The sequence below is a fragment of the Anser cygnoides genome, chromosome 29, assembly GCF_040182565.1.
Source record: "Anser cygnoides isolate HZ-2024a breed goose chromosome 29, Taihu_goose_T2T_genome, whole genome shotgun sequence".
Lineage (NCBI taxonomy): Eukaryota > Metazoa > Chordata > Aves > Anseriformes > Anatidae > Anser > Anser cygnoides.
Genome location: NC_089901.1, coordinates 3424301 through 3450828, shown reverse-complemented (window position 1 = coordinate 3450828; position 26528 = coordinate 3424301). Strand labels below are relative to the sequence as shown.

At 60.8% G+C, this 26528-nt stretch overlaps 1 protein-coding gene across 4 annotated transcripts; it reads right to left on the bottom strand.

Moving 5' to 3' along the window:
• Nucleotides 1–1490: 1490 nt before the first annotated feature.
• On the bottom strand, nucleotides 1491–24608 carry SIPA1L3 (signal induced proliferation associated 1 like 3). Of its 4 annotated transcripts, none has more exons than XM_066984691.1 (23): nucleotides 24483–24608; nucleotides 21864–21938; nucleotides 16978–18500; nucleotides 16581–16711; nucleotides 15147–15335; nucleotides 14674–14848; nucleotides 14490–14593; nucleotides 14223–14380; nucleotides 13472–14048; nucleotides 13081–13355; nucleotides 12401–12616; nucleotides 12170–12322; nucleotides 11919–12046; nucleotides 11605–11702; nucleotides 10318–10664; nucleotides 9950–10141; nucleotides 9029–9191; nucleotides 7814–8003; nucleotides 7580–7711; nucleotides 5839–5918; nucleotides 3529–3610; nucleotides 3176–3422; nucleotides 1491–3028 (listed from the first exon to the last, which is right to left on the bottom strand). In XM_066984691.1, the coding sequence occupies exons 3-23, from the start codon at nucleotides 18332–18334 to the stop codon at nucleotides 2923–2925; spliced, it is 5100 nt and encodes a 1699-aa protein (XP_066840792.1). In that variant the 5' UTR covers nucleotides 18335–18500; nucleotides 21864–21938; nucleotides 24483–24608; the 3' UTR covers nucleotides 1491–2922. The 4 variants fall into 4 exon arrangements, with proteins under 4 accessions (XP_066840792.1, XP_066840791.1, XP_066840793.1 ...); XM_066984690.1 differs by lacking the exon at nucleotides 24483–24608 and adding an exon at nucleotides 22050–23120; XM_066984692.1 differs by lacking the exon at nucleotides 24483–24608 and adding an exon at nucleotides 22050–23119 and having other exon boundaries at nucleotides 7814–8000.
• Between the last annotated feature and the right edge of the window lie 1920 nt (nucleotides 24609–26528).

The window sequence follows — 26528 nt, the reverse complement described above, 5'->3', positions numbered from 1 at the left end:
AACGTCTCCAACCCCCCCCCAAATTTCTCAGCCCCCCCCCAATCCCTCGACCCCCCCAAATTTCTCAGCCCCCCCAAAATCCCCAACCCCCCCCCCAAATTTCTCAGCCCCCCCCCCAAAATCCCCCAAACTCCCCCAAATTCCCCACGCCCCCCCAATTCTCCAAATTCCCCCCAAATCCCCCCAAAATCCCCAATCCCCCCCCCAAATCTCCAACCCCCCCCCCCCCCAAATTTCTCACCCCCTCCCCAAAAATGCCCCTGGGGGGGGTCCTGCCCCCCAAACTCCCCCAAAATCTCCACGCCCCCCCAAATTCTCCAAATTCCCCCAAATCCCCCCAAAATCCCCAACCCCCCTCCCCAAATTTCTCAGCCCCCCCCCCCCCAAAAATGTGCCTGGGGGGGTCCTGCCCCCCCAAATCCCTCAACCCCCCCCAAATTCCCCCAAAGTCTCCAAGCCCCCCCAATTCTCCAAATCCCCCAAATCCCCCCAAATCCCCAATCCCCCCCCCAAATCTCCAACCCCCCTCCCCAAATTTCTCAGCCCCCCCCCCCAAAAATGTGCCTGGGGGGGGGTCCTGCCCCCCCAATCCCTCAACCCCCCCAAATTCCCCAAACTCCCCCAAAATCTCCACGCCCCCCCAATTTTCCAAATCCCCCCCAAATCTCCAACCCCCCCTCCCCAAATTTCTCACCCCCCCCCCCAAAATGCCCCCGGGGGGGGGGTCCTGCCCCCCCCCGCGCCCCCCCCCCAGGACCCAGGAGCCGGGGTTCCTACAAACCTTTTATTTCCTTTCCAGCCTTTTTTTTACACAAAAAAAACCCACACCGGGGGGGGGGGGGGGGGGCACAGCGTTTTGGGTCCGATTAGCAAAAATCGCGGGGTTTTAGGGTGGGTTTTTTTTTGGGGGGGGGGGAAATTAAATAAGATTTTTTTGGGGGGGGGGGCGTATAAAATAAAATGTACAGGTTCCCATATACACAACGAGGTTTTTTGGGGGGGGGATTCGGCACCCCCCTAATGAGGGGGGGGGGGTCAAAATTGGGGGTGGGGGGGTCCCGGTGTGTCCCCCCCCCCCAAAAAAAAATAGGAAATTAAGGGAAAAAACCACAAAAAAAGGATTACAAACGGTCCCATTTATACAAATATAGCGTTTTTTTTTTTCTTTTTTTTTTTTATAAACATTTACATTTAAACAATTGGGGGGGGATTTTGGGGGGGGGGGGGGGATTTTTTTGGGTGGGGGGGATTTTTTGGGGTGGGGGGGCGGTTTTTTTGGGGGGGGGGGGGGGGTTTACGCTTCCTGAGCCGCTCTCAGCGCCGCTTCCTCGCGGAAATAATTTAGCTTTTTGAGGAGGAAAACAGAAAAAGTGCTTGGGAGAATTAATTAATTATTATTATTATTTCGGTTCGCACCCCACAAAAATATTAAAAAAATAATAAAAAAGCCCCAAAACAACCCAAAAAAAAGGGGCCTGGGGGAAAGAGGAGGAGGAGGGAGGGGGCGCGGGGGGGGTGCGAGCCCCTCGCCCCCCTTTTATTGCCTTGGAAGCCCCCGGAGGAAATGGGGCTGGAAGACCTGGGGGGGCGGTCCCGGCCCTATAGGGATGGGGTCGGGCACCCATGGGTGCTCCCGGTCCTATACGGGGGCTCCCGGCCCTATAGGGACGGGGTCGGGCACCCATGGGTGCTCCCGGTCCTATACGGGGGCTCCCAGCCCTATAGGGATGGGCTCGGGCACCCATGGGTGCTCCCGGTCCTATACGGGGGCTCCCGGCCCTATAGGGAGGGGGTCGGGCACCCATGGGTGCTGCCGGTCCTATACGGGGGCTCCCGGCCCTATAGGGAGGGGGTCGGGCACCCATGGGTGCTGCCGGTCCTATACGGGGGCTCCCGGCCCTATAGGTGCCCCTGGGGCTCTACGGATGCTACTGGGCACGTATGGAAGCTCCTGGTCCTATATGGATGCTACTGGCCCTATAGGGATGCTCCCGGCCCTATAGGGACGCTACCAGGCACATACAGGTGCTCCTGGCCCTATACGGAAGGTGCTGGTCCCATACGGCTGCTCGCAGCCCCGTAGGGACGCTGCTAGTCCTATATGGATGTTCCCGGTCCCATACAGCTGCTCCTGGCCCTATAGAGCTGCTCCCAGTCCCATACAGCAGTCCATATAGAAGCTCCTGGTCCCCTACAGAAGCTCCCGGCCCTACAAGGCAGTTCATACAGAGGCTCCTGGTCCCATACAGCTGCTCCCGGTCCCATATGGACACTCCCGGCCCCACGGGGCTGCTCTCGGTCCCATACAGATGCTCCTGGTCCCATATAGAAGCTCCCAGCCCCATAAAAGTGTTCTTGGCTCCAGGGGGGGGTGTGTGCTCCTGGTCCCATACAGCTGCTCCTGGTCCTGTGGGGCTGCTCCAGGCTGTATATAGGACTGGTCCTTATATAGGGCCATACAGCAGCTCCTGGTCCCATATGGACACTCCTGGTCCTATAAAGGTGCTCCTGGCCCTATAAACCCGCTCCTGCCCTATAAGAGCACTCCTGGTCCTGGGGGGCTGCTCTTTGCCCCATAAGGCTGCTCTGGCCCCTATATAGGGCCGGTGCCTATATAGGGCCATACAGCAGCTCCTGGTCCCATATGGACACTCCTGGTCCTATAAAGGTGCTCCTGGCCCTATAAAGCCGCCCCGGCCCTACAAGAGCACTCCTGTCCCTGTACAGCTGCTCCCAGCCCCGTGAGGCTGCTCTGGCCCCTATATAGGACCGGTCCCTATATAGGGCCATACAGCAGCTCCTGATCCCATACAGCAGCTCCTGGCCCTATAAAGCTGCCCTGGCCCTACAAGAGCACTCCTGTCCCCGTACGGCTGCTCCCAGCCCCGCGAGGCTCCTCGGGGCCGTGTATAGGACCGGTCCCTATATAGGACCATACAGCAGCTCCTGATCCCATATGGACACTCCTGGTCCTATAAAGGTTCTCCTGGCCCTATAAACCCGCTCCCGCCCTATAAGAGCACTCCTGGCCCCGTACGGCTGCTCTTTGCCCCGTAAGGCTGCTCTTTGCCCCTATATAGGACCGGTCCCTATATAGGGCCATACAGCAGCTCCTGATCCCATACAGCAGCTCCTGGCCCTATAAAACTGCCCTGGCCCTACAAGAGCACTCCTGTCCCCGTACGGCTGCTCCCAGCCCCGCGAGGCTCCTCGGGGCCGTATATAGGACCGGTCCCTATATAGGACCGTAGGGGGGGGGCGGGACGTCCCCCCCCTCAGAGCTCCTTCTTGTCGACGGCCCCGAAGAAGCGGGCGAAGCGCCGCAGCTGCTCGCTGGCCGTCTGCGACTCCTCCTGCAGCCGCTGGTTGTTCTGCCGCAGCGTGGCCACCTCCGCCTGCAGCACCACCTTGTCCTGCTTCTCCTGGGGGGGGGGGGGGGGGAAGAAATTTGGGGGGGGGGTCGGGGTCATTTTTAAGACCCCCCCCAGTCAGGGGGAGCACCCAAGGGTGCCCCCCCCCCCCATTTACCTTCTGCAGGTCGCTGTGGAGCTGCTTGAGCATCGCCTCCAGCTGGAAAACCTTCCCGGGGAGGTCCAGGGGGGGCTCCTCGCTGCGTTGGAGGGACCCCAAAACGGGGGGGGGGGGGGGATTTAGGGTTTTGGGACACCCCCCCGGGGGTTTTGGGACCCCCCCCTGGGGTTTTGGGACACCCCCTGGGGTTTTGGGACCCCCCCCTGGGGTTTTGGGACACCCCCTGGGGTTTTGGGACCCCCCCTGGGGTTTTGGGACCCCTCCCCCTGTTTTAGGACCTGTTCCTGGGGTCTTGGGACGCCCCCCCCCCCGGGGTTTTGGGGCACCCGCCGCCCCCGCGGTTTTGGGACCCCCCCAGGGGTTTGGGGACCCCCCGCTCAGGATTTTAGGACCCCCTCCGGGGTTTTGGGACCCCTCCCTGGGGGCTTGGGGACCCCCCCCGCTTGGGGTTTGGGGACCCCTCCCTGGGGTTTTGGGACCCCCCGCTCAGGGTTAGGGGACCCCCCCCTGGGGTCTTGGGACCCCCCCCCCCGGGGTTTTGGGACCCCCCGCTCAGGATTTTAGGACCCCCCCCTGGGGTTTGGGGACCCCTCGGGGGTTTTGGGACCCCCTGGGGTTTGGGGACCCCCACGCTCGGGGTTTGGGGACCCCTCCCTGGGGTTTTGGGACCCCCCCGGGGTTTGGGGACCACCCCCCCTGGGGTTTTAGGACCCCTCCCTGGGGTCTTGGGACCCCCCCACTCAGGATTTTGGGACCCCCTCCGGGGTTTTGGGACCCCTCCCTGGGGCTTTGAGACCCCCCCTGGGGTTAGGGGACCCCTCCCGCTCAGGATTTTAGGACCCCCCCCCCGGGGTTTGGGGACCCCTCCCTAGGATTTTGGGACCCCCCGCTCAGGCTTTTAGGACCCCCCCGGGGTTTTGGGACCCCCCCGCTCAGGATTTTAGGACCCCCCCGGGGTTTGGGGACCCCCCACTCAGGGTTTTAAGACCCCCCTGGGGTTTTAGGACCCCCACTTGGGGTTTTGGGACCCCCCACCTGGGGTTCTGGGACACCCCCCCCGGGGTCTTGGGACCCCCCGCTCAGGATTTTGGGACCCCCCTGGGGTTTTAGGACCCCCCCCCGGGGTTTGGGGACCCCCCCGCGGGGTTTGGGGACCCCCCACTCAGGGTTAGAGGACCCCTCCCTGGGGTTTTGGGACACCCCCCGCTCAGGGTTTTAGGACCCCCCCGGGGTTTGGGGACCCCCCCTGGGGTTTTGGGACCCCCCCTGGGGTTAGGGGAACCCTCCCGCTCAGGATTTTAGGACCCCCCTGGGGTTTGGGGACCCCCCCCCGGAGTCTTGGGACCCCCCGCTCAGGCTTTTAGGACCCCCCCGGGGTTTTGGGACCCCCCCGCTCAGGATTTTAGGACCCCCCCCGGGGTTTGGGGACCCCCCACTCAGGGTTTTAAGACCCCCCTGGGGTTTTAGGACCCCCCCCGGGGTTTGGGGACCCCCCACCTGGGGTTCTGGGACCCCCCCCCCGGGGGTCTTGGGACCCCCCGCTCAGGATTTTAGGACCCCCCTGGGGTTTTAGGACCCCCCCCCGGGGTTTGGGGACCCCCCCGCGGGGTTTGGGGACCCCCCACTCAGGGTTAGAGGACCCCTCCCTGGGGTTTTGGGACACCCCCCGCTCAGGATTTTAGGACCCCCCCCGGGGTTTGGGGACCCCCCACCTGGGGTTCTGGGACACCCCCCCGCTCAGGATTTTGGGACCCCCCCGGGGTTTGGGGACCCCCCCTGGGGTTTGGGGACCCCCCGCTCAGGGTTAGGGGACCCACCCCCCCCGGGGGTTTGGGGAACCCCCCCGCTCAGGATTTTAGGACCCCCCCCCCGGGGTTTGGGGACCCCTCCCTGGGGTTTTGGGACCCCCCGATCAGGATTTTAGGACCCCCCCGGGGTTTGGGGACCCCCCCCCCGGGGTTTGGGGACCCCCCCCACTCGGGGTTTTGGGACACCCCCTCCCGGGGATTGGGGACCCCTCCCTGGGGTCTTGGGACCCCCCGCTCAGGGTTAGGGGACCCCTCCCTGGGGTTTGGGGACCCCCCCTCCGGGGTTTTAGGACCCCCCCGGGGTTTGGGGACCCCCCGCTCGGGGTTTTAGGACCCCCTCCGGGGTTTTGGGACTCCACGGGGTTTGGGGACCCCTCCCTGGGGGTTTGGGGACCCCCCCCCCGGGGTCTTGGGACCCCCCCGCTCAGGATTTTAGGACCCCCCTGGGGTTTGGGGACCCCCCCCCGGGGTTTGGGGACCCCCCCCCCGGGGCCGTTACCTGCAGCGCGGTGCCGGGGGGCGCTCCGGGGCGGCGTCTGGGGGCTCGGGGTCGGCGAGGGAGAAGAGGGAGACGGCTCGCTGCACTGCGGAGGGACGGGGAGTGGGGGCGGGACCCCCCCGCGGGTCCCGAAATCTATAGGGGGGGGCTCGGAGGCGGCCATATAGGGGTGGGGGGGGGTCCTTGGGGGCTGGGAGATCCCATATAGGAGTGGGAGCATCGTTATGGGGCTGAGAGATCCCCTATAGGGGCGGGAGAATCCTTGTGGGGCTGGGAGATCCCCTATAGGGGAAGGAGCATTGTTATGGGGCTGAGAGGTTCCCTATAGGAGTAGGAGCAACATTATGGGGCTGGGAGATCCCCTATAGGGGTGGGAGCATCGTTATGGGGCTGAGAGGTCCCCTATAGGGGTGGGAGCAACATTATGGGGCTGGGAGATCCCCTATAGGGGTGGGAGCAACATTATGGGGCTGGGAGATCCCCTATAGGGGTGGGAGCAACATTATGGGGCTGGGAGATCCCCTATAGGGGTGGGAGCAACATTATGGGGCTGGGAGATCCCCTATAGGGGTGGGAGCAACATTATGGAGCTGGAAGATCCCCTATAGGGGCGGGAGAATCCTTGTGGGGCTGGGAGATCCCCTATAGGGGCAGGAGTGTTGTTATGGGGCTGAGAGCTCCCTTATAGGGGTAGGAGCTTCCCTATAGGAGTAGGAGCTCCCTTATAGGGGTGGGAGAGTTGTTATAGGGCTGAGCGCTCCCCTATAGGGTCAGAAGTGCCCCTATGGGGTCAGGAGCATCCTTGTGGAGCTGAGAGCTCCTTATAGGGGTAGCAGCGTCGTTATGGGGCTGGGAGCATGCCTATAGGGGTAGGAGTGTCCCCGTGGGTCTGAGAGCATCATTATGGGGCTGAGAACTCCCATATAGGGTCACCAGCTCCCCTATAGGGTCAGGAGCATCCTTGTGGGGCCGAGAGCTCCTTTTATAGGGTCAGGAGCCTTCCTATAGGGTCAGCAGCCTCCCTATAGGGTCAGGAGCCTCCCTATAGGCTCAGGAGCTCCTTTTATAGGGTCAGGAGCCTCCCTATAGGGTCAGGAGCTCCTTTTATAGGGTCAGGAGCCTCCCTATAGGGTCAGGAGCTCCTTCTATAGGGTCAGGAGCTCCTTTTATAGGGTCAGCAGCCTTCCTATAGGGTCAGCAGCCTCCCTATAGGGTCAGCAGCCTCCCTATAGGGTCAGGAGCTCCTTTTATAGGGTCAGGAGCCTCCCTATAGGGTCGGGAGCTCCTTTTATAGGGTCAGGAGCTCCTTTTATAGGGTCAGGAGCTCCTTTTATAGGGTCAGGAGCTCCTTTTATAGGGTCAGGAGCCTCCCTATAGGGTCAGGAGCTCCTTCTATAGGGTCAGCAGCCTCCCTATAGGGTCAGGAGCTCCTTTTATAGGGTCAGGAGCCTCCCTATAGGGTCAGGAGCCTCCCTATAGGGTCAGGAGCCTCCCTATAGGGTCAGGAGCTCCTTTTATAGGGTCAGGAGCCTCCCCTATAGGGTCAGCAGCCTCCCTATGGGGCTGAGAGCTCCTTTTATAGGGTCAGGAGCCTCCCTATAGGGCCAGGAGCTCCTTCTATAGGGTCAGCAGCCTCCCTATAGGGTCAGCAGCCCGCGGGGGGCCTTTAGGGCTTCCCTACCCGTCCCCGTCCCCCCCCGACCCCAAAACCCGCCCCCCCGACCCCAAAAAGCCCCCGTACCTTCGTAGGCCTTGGCGGCGCTCACCAGGCTGGCCCACTCCAACCCCGCCGCCGCGTCCGGCAGCGGCATCAGCCCCGGCTCCACCCTGCGCAGCGGCGCCGCCAGCGCCAGCTCCGAGGCCGAGATGGCGGCTGCGGGGGGGGGGGGACCGGACCCCGGTCAGGCGGCCCCAAAACCCCCCCCGAAAAACTGGGGGGGGGGGAAATAAAAGGGGGGGAACCCCCAGAGCTCACATTTCTTCTCCGGGAGGCTGCCGGCGCCCGCCGGGTGCTGCCGGCGCCCGGGGAGGGTGCTGGACGGGAAGGTGCCGGCGAAGAGGCCGGCGGCGGCCGAGGGCGGGGTGGGGGCGGCGGCGGCGGCGCGGCGCCCCCCGCAGAGGCTCTCGTCCGACAGCGTCCGCTGCAGCCCCGGCGGGGGCGACTGCTTGGGGCACAAAACAGGGGCTTAGGGTTTTTTTTTTTTATTATATTTTCATTTTTAATAATTTTTAGTTTCATTTTAAAATATTTTTTCAATTTATTTTTTTAATATTTTTAATTTTTTAATTTTTAATTTATTTTTAAAATAATTGTTTTATACATTTTTAAATTTTTATTTTTAATAATTTTTATTTTTAAATATTTTTATTTTTTATTTTTTAATTTATTTTTTAAATAATTGTTTTTAATTTTTTTTAATTTTTTATTTTAATAATTTTTTATTTTTTAAGTTAATTTTTTTATTTTTTAATATCTTTATTTAATTTTTTAAATACTCTTTATTTTTTATTTTCTAACTTAATTTTAAATAATTTTTTATTTTTTAAATTTTATTTTTAAAACATTTTTATTTAATTTTTAAATATTTTTTTAAATTTTTCAATTTAATTCTTAATATTTTTTTATTATTTATTTTTTAAATATTTTTATTTTTAATTTTTAAATATTTTTTTAAAAAATTTCAATTTAATTTTTAATTTTTTAAATTTTATTTTTAAAAATATTTTTATTTTTAACTTTTAAATATATTTAAAAAAAATTTCGATTTAATTTTTAATTTTTTTATTTAAATTTTATTTTTTAAAATATTTTTAAGTATTTTTTAAATTTTCAATTTAATTTTTAATATTTTAAATTTTATTTTTTATTTTTAATTTTATTTTTAATTTTAAATAATTTTTTTAATTTATTTATTAAATATTATTAATTTTAAAATATTTTTTAAATTTTTAATTTTTAATATTTTTTATTTTTTATAGTTTATTTATTTTTAAATTTTTATTTTATTTTTATTTTTAAATTTTTTTTAATTTTTAATTTTTAAAATAATTTTTAATTTTTTATTTATGGTTAAATTTTATTTTTTAATAATTTTTTATTTTTAATTTTAATTTTTTATTTTTATTTTTACTATTTTCATGGGTTTTTTTTAGGGTATTTTTAGGATTTTTAGGTCCCGCCATCACTCACCGCAGCTCGCTCGGGCTCCGGCGCGGCGCTGTCCATGATGATGAGTTTTTTGAGGTCGTCCTCGATGGTGGACTTGTAGGGTTTGCGGGGCGAGCGCAGGTCCCGCAGCGACGCCCGCAGCCGCGGCTGCCCGAAAACGTTCTTGGTGCTCGCGTCCACCTGCCTGCGACGGGGTTTTGGGGGTCGGGGTGTGCTGAGACCCCAAAAACGGCCCCCGGGGGGAATTTATGGGGTGCACAAAGCTCTTGGGAAGACTTATGGGGTAGGATTTTTGGGGTGCACAAAGCTCTTGGGGGGCTTATGGGGTGCACAAAGCTCGGGGGATTTATGGGGTGGGATTTATGGGGTGCACAAAGCTCTTGGGAGACTTATAGGGGAGATTTATGGGGTGCACAAAGCCCTTGGGGGATCTATGGGGGGATTTTTGGGGTGCACAAAGCTCTCGGGAGATTTACAGGGTGGAATTTATGGGGTGCACAAAGCTCTTGGGGGGCTTATGGGGTGAACAAAGCTCTTGGGAGATTTATGGGGTGGGATTTAGGGTGGTGCACAAAGCTCTTGGGAAGCTTACAGGGGATTTACGGGGTGCACAAAGCTCTTGGGGGATTTACGGGGTGGGATTTTTGGGGTGCACAAAGCTCTTGGGAGACTTATAGGAGAGATTTATGGGGTGCACAAAGCCCTTGGGGGATCTATGGGGGGATTTAAGGGGTGCACAAAGCTCTCGGGAGATTTATGGGGTGGAATTTTTGGGGCGCACAAAGCTCTTGGGAGATTTTTGCGGGATTTTTGGGGCGCACAAAGCTCTTTCACCACTTTGAGCCCCAAAACCAAGGCACCAAAGCCCCCGCAACCCCCCCCAACTCCTCCTACGACCCTGTGGGGTCCCAGCTCAGCCCCCCCCCCGCGGGCTCCCCTTACTTTTTGGGGTCCGAGAAGGCGGCAGGGCGCGGGGGGGGCTCCTCGCCTCGCTTCCAGCCCGCGCCGTGCTTGCTCCTGCTCGGCTGCTTGGAGAAAAAGGATTTGGGGACCGAGGCGGAGAGCTGGAAGGAGCCGGGTTGGGCGCCGGGGGGCCGGGGGGGCTCCGCGGCCGCTTTGTAGCCCCCCCGGGAGCTGCAAAAATTTGGGAATTCGGGGCTGAGCGTCGGGGGGAACGTCCCCAACGCCCCCCCAAAAAATTTAAACGTTTATTTTTTGGGGGATGCGGTGCTGTAGGGTGAAGGGGGGGGGGTCGTGGTGCTGTAGGGTGAAGGGGGGGGTTAAGGGGGGGTCGGGGGGGGGCTCGTTACCTGGGTTGTTTGAAGGGGTCGGGGCCAGAGGCGGGGGGCAAACAGCCCTTGGGCCGCTGGTAGCCTTTGGGGACGGTGGGCGACGGCTCCCTCGGCTTCTCCTCGGCGTAAGGTTTCGGGGTTTTGTCCCGCTGCGGGGCCGGCCGCGTGGATTTGGGGCCGGGGGCGTAGAGGGGGGCGTCGATGCCGCTGTCGCTGGAGCCCCCCCCGCCTTTGGAGATCTGGGGGTCCGGGTCGGGTTCGGGGGGGTCGGGGCCGTCGAACCAGCGCTCGTCGCTGTGGCTGCTGCTGGAGGCGTTGCTGGACAGGGTGTTGCTGCTCGAGTGGCTCGAGTACGGCGCGTCGGGCTGCGGGGGGGGGGGACGGGGTGAGGGGGGGGCTTCGAGACCCCCCCCAACCCCTAAAAAAGGGCTCGGGGGGGTCTAGAAGGAAGCTGGGGGTGTCTTAGAGAGCACGGAAAGGGCTTGGGGGGCTCTAAAATGAAGCCAGGGGGGGTCTTAGAGACCTTAGAAAGGGTTTGGGGGGGTCTTAGAGCCCCCCCCAAGGGGTTTGGGGGGTCTAAAATGAAGCTGGGGGGCTTTAAAACCCCCCCAAGGGGCTTGGGGGGCTCTAAAAGGAACCTGGGGGGGTCTTAGAGAGCACGGAAAGGGCTTGGGGGGCTCTGAAATGAAGCTGGGGGGGTCTTAGAGACCTCAGAAAGGGTTTGGGGGGGTCTTAGAGCCCCCCCCAAGGGGTTTGGGGGGTCTAAAATGAAGCTGGGGGGGCTTTAAAACCCCCACAGAGAGCTTGGGGGGTCTAAAATGAAGATGGGGGGTCCCAGAGCCCCCCCCAGGGGGCTGGAGGTGCCCCAAAATGAAGCTGGGGGGTTCCAGAGCCCCCCCAAAGGCCTGAGGGTGCCCCAAAATGAAGCTGTGGGGTCCCAGAGCCCCCCACAAAGGGCTGGGGGTGCCCCAAAATGATGCTGGGGGGTTCCAGAGCCCCCCACAAAGGGCTGGGGGTGCCCCAAAATGAAGCTGTGGGGTCCCAGAACCCCCAAAAAAGGGCTGAGGGTGCCCCAAAATGAAGCTGGGGGGTCCCAGAGCCCCCAACAAAGGGCGGGGGTGCTCCAAAATGAAGCTGTGGGGTCCCAGAGCCCCCCCAAAGGGCTGAGGGTACCCCAAAATGAAGCTTTGGGGTCCCAGAGCCCCCCACAAAGGGCTGGGGGTAACCCAAAATGAAGCTGTGGGGTCCCAGAGCCCCCCCCAAGGGGCTGGGGGTACCCCAGCACCCCACGGCGTCGGCCCTCACCTTCGGGTGCCGGCTGGGCGAGTCCTTGCCCGCCGCCTCCTGCCTGCCGGCCCGCTTGCCCCCGAGCCTGGACGGCGCCGGCACGTGCCACAGCGGCTCTGCAACGAGTCCCAAAACCACCGGGGTCACCGGCGGGGTCCAGGGCCACCCGCCCGGCCCGGGTCCCTCATCCCCGAAGCATTTGGGGTGGGCTCCGGTGCCAGCCCAGCCGGGTTTTGCACCCCCAAGCCGGGTTTTGCCCCCCACAAGCCAGGTTTTGCCCCCCACAAGCCAGGTTTTGCCTGGCTTTGCCCCCCCAAAAAAGGGTTTCTCACCAGGTTTGTGCCTCTCCATGGTGCTCTCGTGGCTGCTGAGCCCACCCGAGGACGAGTCGCCGCTGGAGGCGACGTCGTGGCCGCCATGGGGCTCGAAGGGCAGCAGCGCCCGCTGCGGGGCCGCGTACCTGCCGGGGACGCCGGGCGGCGTTTGGGGTTTTGCTCCTCATTTCGGAGCTGCCCCAAAAGGGACCTGGGTGCTGCCACCCCCAAAAAGGTGGATTTTTTTGGGGGGTGCGGCGCCCACCCACCTTTCCGGAGAGGGTTTATAGCGAGCGTAGGTGGCGGCGGTGGTGGTGCCAGGCGTCGAGAAGCTTCCCGAGGGCTGCCGGTATGGCTGCGGCCGCTCGGCTCCGGCGGGCGCCGGCGCGGCGGGGTGCGGGCTTTCGGGGAAGCTGACGGGTCTGGGGCACCGTGGAGAGACGAAAAACGGGGTCACGGCGGCTCCCGGCCCCCCAAAATCCCCCGTTCCTCGTCCTTACCTCTTGCCGTGCAGGGGCTGCACCTCGCGGTAGGACACCGGCGGCTGCTTGGCGGCCCTGCCGAGCGCTTGCCCGTGGCCACCGGTGGCCGGGGCGGCGTTGTGGGACGCGGGGCCGCTCCACTGCCAGCCGGCACTGCTGCGGTAGGGCGGCCGCCCGCTCTCCGCTTCGCCCTTGGGCTCGGTGCTGCTCAGCTCCACCGATTCGGCCCAGCCCCTGCAGGGACACAACGAGGGGACGGGGATGGGGACACCCCCCGTGACCATCCCGGCTCCCTCGGCTGTTTAATTACACCGCCGGCGTCGCCGCGGCGAGGGGGAGAAGCGAGCGGTGGCGACCCAAAAACAGCCCCCCTCGCCAAAGTTCTGCAGGGATGGGGGACCGAGGAAGGGGGATATCCTCCAAATCCCATCGTTAAACCGCCCTCGTCAGCTCTAATTAGGCTTCGCAAGGCTGCAGGGGATGGGAACGAGGTCCCTGATGGTGATACCGTCTCCGTGTCCACCTCGGAGACCCCGATTTGCTCCGGGAGCCCAGCCCCAAAACGCACACCGGGGAGCCTGGCCCCCAAAACGCGCCCCGGGGGGCCCGGCCCTCAATTTGCTCCAGGAGCAAAGCCCCGAAAAGATGTGATGAGGGGGAGGTGGCAGCCCCCTGAGCCCCCACGCCGTCGGGGTTACCTGCGCGGGGCCCCGTCCTCGTGGGGCGGGATGATGACCACCTTGACGGTGACGGAGGTGCGCAGCAGGTCGATCATCTGGTCGTGGCTGAGCGTCACCACGGCCACCTTGCAGATCTCCACCAGGCGGCTGCCCTGCCGCAGGCCGGCCTGCCAGGCGAAGCCGTAGTCCTCCACCTCGGCCACCGTGCCGTCGTACTTGACGTGGAAGCCCAGCTGGCCCAGCCCGTTGCGCCGTAGGGTCATGTCCACCGTCTCGCAGCCCGCCGTCGTCACCTGGCGAGAGGGCACGGCCACCCTTCTCCGGTGACGCACGCCAAGAGGAACGGCCCGCCGACCCCTATCTCCTCCTCCACATGGAGGAGGACGCTCTATAGGCTCAAGAAGCTCACCTTCAGCCTCTGCACGATCTCCTTGACGTCCTCGGGGCCGCCCTCGGCCGCCCGGATGAAGATGTGGTCGCCGCGGCCGTAGAAGATCTTGAGGGTGGAGGCGTCGGCGGTCCAGCCGATGACGTCCCCGCAGAAGCAGTTGAAGACCACCTCCTTGGCGGCCAGGTCGAGCAGCACCACGAACTCGTTGGAGATGCCCAAGACGCAAGCAATCTCGGCTCCACGGGCGAAGTCTTGAGCGGAGACGCGCCAGGCGATGGCCCCGGCGCTGTGCTGCTCAGCACCCGCCCGGGCTTTCGTCTTCTCCTTCTTCTTGGAGGCCAGGGAGATGAGGTTGAACTTCCCGGCCGAGTCGATGGGCGTGTTGGTGACGCAGTTCTCAGCCAGGTCCTTGAGGTACTCCTGCCGCGTGCGCGTGGCCATGGTGTGGAACTTGTCCGACTTGTGGGCGGCGTTCTCCGCGTTGATCACCTTGGCCAGCAAGAAGTCTCGGAAGACGTCGGACTTGCGGAAGGTGACGCCGGTGGGGATGGGGGGCCCGAAGGGGGGCACGTCTTTGGACCTGGTCACGGCCACGCTTGGGGGGGAAGTGAAGCGGGGAACGGGTTAGGGTGCTCAGAGCACTCTGAGGAAGCAGAAGCGGGGGAGAAATCTCCCCAGGTGGAGAAAACGCCCCAAAATTTGGGCCCAAACTGTGGTGGGCACAATTTGGAGGGCCGGATGGGGACATCCTGGGGGGGGGGGGTCTCACCTATAGCAGACGTTATCGGTGCAAGGGCTGTGGGCTCGGACGATGATGAAGACGTGCTGGAAGTGCGATCGGACGTTCTGGGGGGTGAAGGGCAAGGCTCCGGGCTCTTGGAAGATGATGGTCACGATGTCGTTCCCGATGTGCCTCTTCCTCAGCAGCTGGCGAGGTGGGGGGGAGAAGCAAAAAAAAAAAAAAGGGGGGGCTGTGACGGACGGACGGATGGATGGACGGACAGCCGGACGAGCCGCGGAGGTGGCGCGGCAGTACCTGCTGCCGGTTGTTGGGGGTGTAGGGCAGCATGGTGGAGACGTGGAACATGATCTCGTAGTCCTGGTAGGTGGTGTAGAGCGAGTGGGTGCCCGTCGAGTCGGCTGCGGGGAAGGCGGGCGGTCAAGGAGGCGGGCGCCCCCGGGGGAGTGGGGGGGCCCCCCCCGAAATCCCCATCACTCACTCTTGGTGTCCAGCTGCGCGGCGTACTTGCTGAAGGCCTTGAGGCAAACCTTCTCCCCCAGCAGCGAGAGGAACTCCTCGAAGGCCGGCCCCGCGTCCTCGTTGTTGTACATCTCCTCCTCCGAGCTCTGCCCGGCTTTGCAGTACAGGATGCCCACCTTGTGCCGCCGGCAGAGCTACGGGCGGCGGGGCGGGCGTCAGCACCCCAAAAACGAGCCGTGCAGCCCCCCCTGCCCCAGCCCCACGGCTCTGCACCCCAAGCCAAGAAAATAACGAAGAGGTTTTGAGGCAAAAAGGCATCGCTGGCGCACTCTCAGGGGGTGAAAATTGCAACCGGTCGCTGCAAAAAGAGCCCACCAGCGCGATGCCACCACCCCCAGGGATGTGCGGTGGGACCGGGACCCCCGCTGCCTTCCCGTGGGTGCCACATTTGTCACCGGGACCCCTCGCCCACATCCCCCTGGCCCCGCTCACCCCCTGCTCGTCGAGCTTGAGGAGCTGCTCGGTGACCTTCGGGGTGCTCATGGCCAGGCGCAGGCAGTGGATGTTGAGCTCGGGGACGACGTACTCCAGCGCGTCCTTCAGCGGGAGGCCCCGCACCGTGCCGTGCTTGGTGGCGGTGGGGGTGGCGTCCTCCAGGATGGAGCCGCGCAGCGTGATGAGCTGGGGGGGGCGAGGATGGGGCTGGACGAGCTGGGGGGGGTCTCACGGGGAGGCGAGGGGCACGGGGTGGGGATGGATGCGAGGTGGGGACAAGAGGATGAGAAGGATGGGATGGAGACGGATCCGAGGTGAGGATGAGGATGGGGATGATGGGATGGGGATGGATCCGAGGTGAGGATGATGATGGATCCGAGGTGAGGATGAGGATGGGGACGATGGGATGGGTCTAAGGTGGGGACGGACCCGAGGTGGGGACTATGATGGGGACGGATCCAACGTGAGGACAATGACGGGGACGATGGGATGGGGACAGATCTGAGGTGAAGACGATGATGGGGACGGGTCTGAGGAGAGGATGATGATGGCAATGATAGGATCGGAACGGATCTGAGGTGAGGACAAAAGGATGGGGATGGACCCGAGGTAGGGACAATGATAAGGACGATTGGATGCGGACAGATCCAAGGTGAAGACGATGATGGGGATGGGTCCAAGGGGAGGATGATGATGGGGACAATGGGATGGGGATGGACCCGAGGTGCAGATGATGACGGGGATGATGGGATTGGTACGGATCTGAGGTGGGGACTATAGGATGGGGATGGACCTGAGGTGTGGACAAGGATTAGGACAATGGGATGGGGACGGATCCAAGGTGGGGACAACAGGATGGGGATGGACCAGAGGTGGGGACGATGATGAGGACGATGGGATGGGGACAGATGCAAGGTGGGGACAATGACGAGGATGATGGCAATAGGATGGATCCAAGGTGGGGACAATGGGATGGGTCCGAGGTGGGGACAATGATGAGGATGATGGGATAAGGAAGGGCTCAAGATAGGAACAATGGGGACAGACCCAAGAGGGGAATGACGGGGACGATGATGGCGATGGACCTGAGATGGGGACAACGGTGAACAGGATGGAGACGGACCCAAGATGGGGTCAGTGATGGTGGGATAGGGATGGACCCGGGGTAGGAACAACGGGGACAACGATGGTGATGGTGGGATGGGGAAGGACCTGAGAAGGGGATGATGATGGCGGCGATGAACAGGATGGGGACAGAGCCGGGATGGGACGGCCCCAGGATGGGGATGGTGGGGACAACGATGACGACAGGATGGGGACGGCCCCGCAGACGTTTCCCACTCCCAGCCCCTTTATGAACTGGTTTTAAAACCACACGCAAGCAGGAAGAGCCTGAAGGCACCCAACGGGGCAAAGAGCGCGCCAACGCACCTCGCTGGTCCGGAAGATGATCCTGTACTGGTACTGGGGGCCGTGCTCCTTGTGGTCCTCCAGCTTCTCCCGCTTGATGCTGACGGCCACGGGGCCCAGCTTCTCGTCCACCCCGAAGTAGTTGGAGTGCTCTGCAAGCAAACGGGGATGAAGGAGGTGTAGGGACAGAGGAGCCTGCCCGTCCCCACGAGCTGTGGGACTTTCCACCCCACCCAATCCCACCACCAGGACCTCCCAGTTCCACGTTGTCCCCATTCCCGTTCCCACAAATGGGATGGACTGAGCCTTCCTCTGAAGGGTTTGGGGCGGTCTTTAAGCCCCCCGAGCACCTCCACGTCAACACCCCGCAGCTTCTGGCAATGCCGAGGTGCCCCCACACCCCCCCACACCCCCCCACCTTTGCCGTGGAAATGGTCCCGGTAGTAGCGGGCGCCAAGGTCCACGTGCTCGACGCTGTAGTGCTTGAGCCGGTTGGGGTTCCTCTGCAGCTCCTTGGGCACCTCCAGCACTGAGATGCCAGCGTTGGTGGGCCGGGCGTCGAGGCCGGGCTCCGGGAAGCCGCCGTCGCCCACCGGGCCGCCGCCGGCCGAGCCTCCCGAAGCCCTGGAGAAGCTGACGTTGCGCTCGCCCCCGCCGCCGATCTCGTTGCGGAAATGGGGGCAGCTCAGCAGGAGCTCGTTGCTGGTGTTGTCCCCCACGTCGTGCTCCAGGTTCTCCTTGCCGTTGAGGTCCTCGGTGCTGGCGAAGGCCGGATCCGGCCCGCCGGGCCGCGCGGTGGCGGCCGAAGCCGCCGAAGCTCCCGTGGTGGTGTTCCGGCGCTGGGCCACCACGGCGCGGTTGGCGGCCACGGCGTTGAGGTCGAAGAGCATGCTCTGCACGTCGTAGTGGGCGAAGCTCCGCCGGCACACCCACGCCTTGCCCGGCTCGGCCGCCCTCGCCTCCTCACCGCCGCCTCCTCCTTCCCCTTCGTTTCGGCCGCTCCGCAGCTTCCTGAAGATGGATTCGCCCCCAGCGTCGCCCTTGGGACCCTTCCTGCGCGCCTTCTCCTTGGGCTGCGCCGCCGGCTCGTCCCGCGGCGTCCCCGTCCTGCCGTCCACCACCGCCACCGGGGAGGGTCCCGGGGGGGTCTCCGCGGAGGCCACGGCGCTGGCCGAGGTCTTGCCGCCGCTGCGGAACTCGTTGAGCATGGCGAAGAAGCTCTGCTCCGAGATCCCCTGCACGTCGATGGACGAGGTGCTGCCGTACTCGCGGAAGAGCCCCCCGGCCCCCGCCAGCTTGGCCCCCCGCGCCTCCGCCGCCTCCTCGGGGTCGCACTCGCTCAGCGTCACCTCGCTGCTGCTGCGGTGCCGCAGGGGGACCAGAGCGCGGCCCGGCGAGCGCGGCCACCCCTCCTGGAACTCCACGTCCTTGGAGCGCCGCCGCGCCAGGCGGTGCAGGGCTTTGAGCCCCGAAACGCCGCCGCCACCGCCGCCGACGAGGGGCGGCTGCTGCCCGCCGGGGACGCCCCGCGGGGACGCCGCATCCCGGCCCCCTTCTCGGCTCGGGCTGGCGGCGGCGGGTTCTCTTTTGGGGGGCCAGTCGGCGATGCGGGCGCGCACCCCCATTTTGGGCACCGGCGGCGCGGCGGTGGCCGGCCGGGGGGCGACGACGGCCTCGGCACCGGTGGGGACGCTTCCATTCTGCGCCCAAAACGCCGCGGGGCAGCTGTCGGCGGCGTCGGCGCCGTCGTGCCGCGGCGGGCGGTGGGCGCTCATCGTCCGGCGATGGGTGGCGTGGCCGCGGGGGGGCTCATGGTTGCCACGCCGGGGGCCGGTGACCGGCCGGTGAAGCCCGGCGGTGGCCGTCCCCGGCGCGCCGCTGCCCTGTGGCTCCGCCCGCCGCGCTCACGCCGGCGCGCGCCGGCGCTTCTGCCCGGCCATCCTGCGAAGGAGAGGGAGAAAGCACGTTAGAGGGATTTTTTTTGGGGGGGGTCACCCATTTACCTGCATTTTGGGGCCCCCCAAAGCCACCAAGCGGCCCCACAAAGCCACCAAGCGGCCCCCGCAAAGCCATCCCCCCACCGCACCAGGGCGGTTTTGGCTTCGAGGGGGTTTTGGCTGCCAAAAGTCGCCCCCCACCCAAACAAAATCCCTTTGGCATCGCCAAGTGGGGGCTCTGGGGGCCCCCAAACCCCAAGCAAAGCAGCCCCAGGGGGACGGGGACGGACAGACGGATGGACAGGCGAGCCCTAATCCGTCTGCGCTCGGCATTAGCCCACCCCAGCGGCCGAGCGTCCCCTCCAGGCTGCCCCGTCCGGCGCGCAGCTCGTTAATCCCCGCTAATTACCCCGCGAGCCGGCATCTGGCGAGCAGGGGGACGTTAAATCAATACCTGAGAGCATTAATTAAACGCAGACAGGGGAGGCTAACGAGAGGGCAGGGCGCCCGGCGCGGGCAGAGCCTCTCCGAGGCGCAGCCCCGGGCCAGAGCGAGGGTTTACCAAAAATCCCTCGTCGGCACGGAGAAACGAAGCTGTTGGTGCCGCCCTCTTTTACCAAAACCCACGGATTTGCCCCCAAAAATTAAAAGACGACGTGAAACACCGGTGCCGGGGGGGAGAAAACACCGATTTGGGTACCCGGCTCTTTTGCAACGCCTCGTTTCTTTCTCAGCCTCCTGCGAGCTCTCCCCCAGGCCGAGCGCGTCCTAGAAGATTTTTTAGGTGATGAATTTGGGGAGGAATGACTCAGAATTAGCCAAAAGCACCCCCGGGGCATCACGTGAAGCTCTGCTGACCCCGGGGGAGGACGAAACCCCGGGGATTTCGGCCCCCCCAAGTCGCATCCCTGAACCTCGGTGGCCCATCGCCACGCGGGTGGTGATGGATTCCCAAATACCCTGGATTTTTTTGGGGGGAAAAAATCCCAACGCAGCCACTCCGAGGATGCGTTCGGAGCCTCCTGCCCTTAAATTAGCTATTAATGAAGGGTGCTGAGGGATTAACGAGGCGGTGTCTCGCCTTTCCTGCCGCCCTTCGGAGCTTTAAGGCTCGAATTTCCCAACGCCGGCGTTAATCCGGGGGAGGCGCGGCAGCCGAGCGCGCCCCGGGGGCAAAACCCCAAAATTAGCCCCAAAATCACTCAGATTCCCCCCAAACCGCTCCGCCTCGCAGCTCCCGCGTCATCCCCTTCCAAGCGATCCCCGGCGGGGATTAAACCCCGCGGAGAACGACCGGATTTAGGGATTTCAACCCAAACGGCCCCTTACCTCGGTGGGTTCAGGACCACTTCCCGCCGATTTTCGCAGCCCAAATCCCCGTTCTTCTCCTCAAAACGGGCAGCGGAGGGGCAGGAAAACACCGAGCACCCGCCCCGCTGGGCTGCTCTAATCTCCCTCTCGAAATAATCTGCTCTAATCCCCCGAAGACGAGCAGGGAAGGCACCGCGCTCACGGATAGCTGCTTTAACCAAAACGGCGAGATCCGCACCCAAAATCCCCCCGGCGGGCAACGCCGAATCCCTCAGCTCGCGAGCCGCAAACGCTGAGCTCAGCCCCCAAAAAATAACACGTAAACACAACCAGCGCTGTTATTGTAGGTCCTACTCTATTCTCTCCGTCTCCAGATGGAAAAAACGGGGGAATTAACTCATTCCCGACGCGGCCGGGCGGAAAAATTGATTTTTTTTTTTCCGCTCCGTGCCCTCGGATCCGCCGCGGATTTGGGGCCGGGCGCTCCCCGGGGGCGAAGGGCAGAGGAACGCCCGCGGCCGTCACCGCGCGGGTTCAGGGTCCGGCACCGCGTCGTCCCCGAGGGATTTCCCCGTGTGCCGGCGAGAATTTGATCACCCAGAGCAAAAAAAAAAATAGTAATTTTAACCATTTTAGCCATAATTTTTAATTTTAACCATTTTAGCTGGCTCCCGAAGCCAAAAATATAATATTTTTTTAAAAAATTTTAGCCATAATTTTTCATTTTAGCCGGAACCTCACGGCGCCGAGGAACGGGACGAACCCGATGTCCCGAGTGATTTTTGGGATAAAAACGCCAGGAAAAGGGCTCAAACGCCCCGCTGCGGTCCCGTATTTAGGGTCGCTGCCACGCATGGGTGAAAACTGCCCCAAAATTTTTGGGGGAAGCGGGCGGTTCCCGGCACCACGTCCCCAGGGGATTTCCTCGCGTGCCGGCGAGAATTTGATCACCCAGAACAAAAAAAAAAAAATAATTTTAACCATTTTAGCCATAATTTTTAATTTTAACCATTTTAGCTGGCTCCCGAAGCAAAAAAAAAATAGCATTTTTTAAATTTTAGCCATAATTTTTAATTTTAGCCATTTTAGCCGGCTCTTCCCGGCTCTCCTCGCGGGGAACGGGACGAGCCCGATGCCCCAGGTGATTTTTGGGGGTAAAAACGCCAGGAAAAGGGCTTTGAACGGCCCGCTGTGGTCCCGTATTTAGGGTCGCCGCCACACGGGGGTGCGAAACGCCCCAAAATTTGGGGGGAAATGGGGCGGTTTCTGCCTTATCTGGGAGCCTATTTACCGAGCTGGGTTTTCCCAGCCGCACGCCCCAAAGCGCCCGGGAGCCGCCGCGAGGGGGGGAAGGGCGAGGTTTTTTAATAATTAACCACGGCTTTTGATAAATTGCGCTACAATTTCTGGCGTTCTTCCCCCCCGCGGCCACGGCTTTAACCCTGCCTTAGCCTCGAAGCGGAGGAAAAAGCCGGGCATCGGGGAAAATTTCCCGTCAAAAAATCAAGATTTAAGGCACCGCTCCTGGTTTTGCCGTCCTTCAGGTCACGCACGCTCCCGTCCAGCGCTCATTTTGGGTGAAAACAGCCCAAAAAACGGATCGGGAGCGCCCTCGACGCACCGCAGAGGCCACGCACCCTATTTCACGCTTTTTTCCCCCCCCAAAAAAGCGCCCCAAAATTGGGGAACGCCAGGCAAAACACCTGCTTCAACCGACGGCCAAGTTCTGCGTTTCCTGAAAACTGGCCCTAAATGTGTAAAAGGCAGGAAACGAACCCAAAATGTCCCCGGCCGGCTGCGGGAGGAACCGGGGAGGGGAAATTAGTGGAGCAATTAGCTAAGAGGTTCACAACTTTGTGCCTAATTAGGGGCGGTTAACGCCAAATAATCCCCATTACCGGGCGATGAGAATGTCATTAATTGGTTTTAGTGTAAAAGGAGGGGGAAAAAAGGAAAAAAAGGGGGGAAAAAAGGAAAAAAGAGGGGAAAAATTACAATAGCGGATGGTCACAATTCACAAAATACTGGGATATTCCCCCAAAATCACCATCCTTACCGTGGGGATGTGCTGGGGGGGGTCCGACAGCAGCCCCCGTTCGGGATCAGCAGGGTCCGGGATCGCGGGGCGGCTCTGGATTTGGGGCAAAAAGCAGAGAAATCCATTAAATGTGTATAGAGGGGGGAAGCGGGCTCGGAGCGACGCAATTAACCTGCTTTAGTCAATTAAAAGCGGGGCCTTTACCTCGGCGGCCTTAATTACGGCCTCGGGGCGGTGTTGGGGAGACTTGGGGGGCACTGAAAAAAAAAAAAAACAATCCAAAATCGGATCCAAAATGGGTGAGAATTCAAAGTTTTGAATGATAATGAAGCTGCTAAGGAAGGGAACGCGGCAGGCGGAGCGGGCTGAGCCCGGCAAGCCCCGACCTGCAGAGCGGGCGCTGCCACGGCCCCAGAAAAAAAAAAAAAAAAAAACAACAAAAAACACAAAAACAACCCCCAAAAAATAATAAAAGGGACAAAACGGAGGTTTTTCTCCCCAAAAAAATCAGCGGGAGAAGAAGCAGCAGCCTCGTTATTGGGTAAAATAAAGGGAAATTGGGGTTTTCGCTGGCAAAAACCAAGAGCTCGAGGGGTGCTGCCCCCCTCGAGATCCCGAATTTGAGGGTCCCAAAATCGAGGGTCCCAAAATTGAGGGTTTTCCCCCCAAAAAAAAGCCCCTTCGGTTGCACCGCGGGGGGAGCGGAGCCCGGCAGCGTATCCTAATTAACAGCGGCTCGTTAGCGAACGGCTCTTTGGTGCCTGCACAAATAGGTCAGGACAAGTTTGGCGACGGGATTTAATTAAGAGAAGGAAAAAAAAAATAAAAAATGGGGGGGGGGGAATGAAAATACGCCCTCGACCGAGCCCCCGGGGGGAGCTGGGAAGGGCCGAAAATAAAATCCCATTTTTTTCGCATTAAATGGGGAAAAATAAACAAAAATAAATAAAACCTGGGTGGTTTGGGGGGGTGTAGGAGTCGTGTCCCCCCCCACCCCAAAATCCTGGCTCTAAAAAGGGAACAAATCCCGGGGGGGGGTTCGCTTCCGCACGTACACCCCCCAGCCAGATTTTGGGGGGAGTTTGGTTGTTTTGGGGTCATTTCCGCCCCCCCCCCCCTTTTCCCACTTAATTCTTTAAGGGAAATGTTTCAGCATCGCTCCGGCTGATGGCAAGCTTCTAAAATTGGGAGTTTTTTGGGGAAAAAACAGGTTAAGTTTGGGAAAACGACCCCTCGGGGGGGGCCAAGCCCCCACCCATGCCCCACAAACCCCAAACCCCCAGCCCCATTCATTCACCAGCACCCCAATTTGACCCAATTCCGCCCCAATTCCACCCCAATTCCGGCTGCCGCACCCCAAAAACTGCCTTGGACCCCCCCCCCTTCTAAAATTCGCACAAAAAAGCGGGGCTTTTTACCCCAAAAGACACCAAAACCCCCAAGTCCTGCTTCCTACGGGGTTGTTATTATGGGTTACCTCCCAGCAGGGAGTTCTGGCGCCCCGAAAAATTAAAGAAATGGTTAAAAATGGGGTCGGGGGGGGGGCTCGTTAGGGTAACAAGGGGGGGGGGGGGCAGCTCCGGCTCGGGGCCTCACATCAGCCCTGGGTGGGTTTTTATTCATAAAAAGGGAAAAAGAAGCAAAAAATAAAAAATAAAAAATAAGAGTTGGATGAATGAGCGCTCATCTGCCTGGCCTGAATTTTTGGGGGGGGGGTTAAGGGGGTGCCCCCACCCCCAAAATATCCCAGGGAAGCGGTGGGGGGACCCCATTATAAAGGGGGGATTCCCCTCTTTTATTTATTTTTTTTTGGGGGGGGGTGGAGAACAGGAGCTGTACCCCAAAACTGAGGGGGGGGCAGCCCCCTTCCCCCTTGGTGCCCCCCCCAAAAAATGAGGGGGGGGAGCACAGGGCAGCAAGGCCTCGCTTTGCCCCCCCCCAACAACACAAAAGGAGGGGGGGGGGGGGGGCTGTGGGGCAGGGGGCCCCCCCCAAAAACACTTCAGAGCCCCCCCCCAAACACCTCAGGGCCCCAAAATCACGTCAGGGCCCCCCTAAAATCCCTCAGAGCCCCCCCCCAAAGCACCTCAGGACCCCAAAACCCCTCAGGCCTCCCCCGAAACCCCCCCAGATTCCCCCAAAACCCCTCAGAGCCCCCCCAACCCCCCCCCAGATCCCCCCTAAAACACGCAATTCCCCCCCAAAAACCCACAATTTCCCCCCAAAATCTCCCCCCCCCCCCCCCAAACCACGTCATTCCCCCCGCGGCCCGGGCCCCAACTCCTGCGGGGCACCAGCGCCGCCCCCTCCCCACCCCGCGCGGGGGCCGCTGGGAGTTGTAGTCCTCTCCCCCCTCCCACCCCCGTCCGCCGCTAGGCCCTCGCCGCCGCCCGCGGACTACAAATCCCAGCAGCGCCTCCCGTAGCCCGCCGGGAGGAGGAAGCGGGGAGCCGGAGCTACCGGGGACCCCCCCCGCCGTGCCCTCCAACCCTCCCCGGTCCCCAAAGGCGGCCCGCGGTCGCTGGGGAAGAGCGGCGGAGGCGCGAGCGGCGGCGGCGCCCCGCTCCCCGCCCGTCTCCCCCGAGCCCCTCGGGGGAGACTGAGGCGGCGCGGGGAGGGGCCGGGGGGGTCTCTCACCAGGCGGCGGCGGCGCGAGCGCACGGGCCAATGGGGGGCGGCGGCGCGAGGACGCCGCGGAGCCGGCGCGCGGAGACTGAAGGGAGGGGAGCGCACGCCGAGGGGGCGGGGCTAAGGGGAGGGGCGGGGCTAAAGGGGGCGGGGCCAACGCGGCGCGCCACCAGGGAGCGTGGGGGGGCGGTCTTAAAGGGGCAGGCGCCCCGCGTGGGTCTGTCGCGTGTCGCTGTCCCCACGGGCGCGTCCGCGGTCCCGTGTCCCGGTGTCCCTGTGTCCCCTGCCCGCGTCCCCGTCCTGGGCTCCGCACCCGTGGCGTGTCCCAAAGGCTGTCCCCATCCCACATCCCCTCCACGTCCCTGTCCCTGGTCCCAGCCCTCTGTCCCCATCCCACGTCCCTGTCCCCATCCCACGTCCCCGTCCCCATCTTGTCCCTGTCCCCATCCCACGTCCCGTCCCCATCCCATTGTCCCTGTCCCTTGTCCCAGCCTCCTGTCCCCCCCCCACAACCTCATCCCCATCCCATCCCCATCCCACGTCCCTGTCCCCATCCCTTGACCCTGTCCCCATCCTTTGTCCCCTACCCCACTCTCCGGTCCCCGTCCCACATCCCTGTCCCTTGTCGCCATCCCTTGTCCCCAACCCATGTCCCTGTCCTTATCCTGTCCCTTATCCCAATCTCCGGTCCCCATTCCAGTCCCTTGTCCCAGTCTCCTCTCCCCATCCCACGTCCCTGTCCCCATCCCGTCCCTTGTCCCCATCCCTTGTCCCTGTCCCCATCCCACATCCCTGTCCCTTGTCCCCATCCCACATCCTTGTCCTTATCCTGTCCCTTGTCCCCATCCCTTGTCCCTTATCCCCGTCTCCTGTCCCCATTCCAGTCCCTTGTCCCAGTCTCATCCCCATCCCACGTCCCTGTCCCCACCCCACGTCCCCATCCCTTGTCCCTGTCCCCATCCTTTGTCCCCCATCCCAGTCCCCTATCCCCATTCCACATCCCTGTCCCCATCCTGTCCCTTGTCCCACTCTCCTGTCCCCATCCTGTCCCTTATCCCAGTCCCAGTCTCTTGTCCCCATCCCACATCCCTGTCCTTATCCTGTCCCTTGTCCCCACCCCTTGTCCCACGTCCCCTATCCCCGTCCCATGTCCCTTGTCCCAGTCTCCTGGCCCCATCCCACATCCCTGTCCCCATCCTGTCCCTGTCCCCATCCCACATCCTTGTCCTTATCCTGTCCCTTATCCCCATCTCCTGTTCCCATTCCAGTCCCTTGTCCCAGTCTCATCCCCATCCCACGTCCCTGTCCCCATCGCTGTCCCTATTCCTCATCCCCACCCCACGTCCCCATCCCTTGTCCCTGTCCCCATCCCTGTCCCTTGTCCCACTCTCCTGTCCCCATCCTGTCCCTTATCCCAGTCCCAGTCTCGTCCCCATCCCACATCCCTGTCCTTATCCTGTCCCTGTCCCTTGTCCCCATGCCTTGTCCCATGTCCCCTATCCCCATCCCATGTCCCTTGTCCCAGTCTCCTGGCCCCATCCCACCTCCCTGTCCCCATCCCTGTCCCCATTCCTCATGCCCACCCCACGTCCCCATCCCTTGTCCCTGTCCCCGTCCCTTGTCCCAGTCTCCTCTCCCCATCCCATGTCCCTGTCCCCATCCCGTCCCTTGTCCCCATCCCACATCCTTGTCCTTATCCTGTCCCTTGTCCCCATGCCTTGTCCCTTATCCCCGTCTCCTGTCCCCATTCCAGTCCCTTGTCCCAGTCTCATCCCCATCCCTGTCCCTATTCCTCATCCCCATCCCCACGTCCCCATCCCTTGTCCCTGTCCCCATCCTTTGTCCCCCATCCCAGTCCCCTATCCCCATTCCACATCCCCGTCCCCATCACTGTCCCATGTCCCACTCTCCTGTCCCCATCCTGTCCCTTATCCCAGTCCCAGTCTCTTGTCCCCACCCCACATCCCTGTCCCCGTCCCTGTCCCCATTCCTCATCCCCCCCCCCCCCACGTCCCCATCCCCGTCCCTGTCCCCATCCCTGTCCCTTGTCCCAGT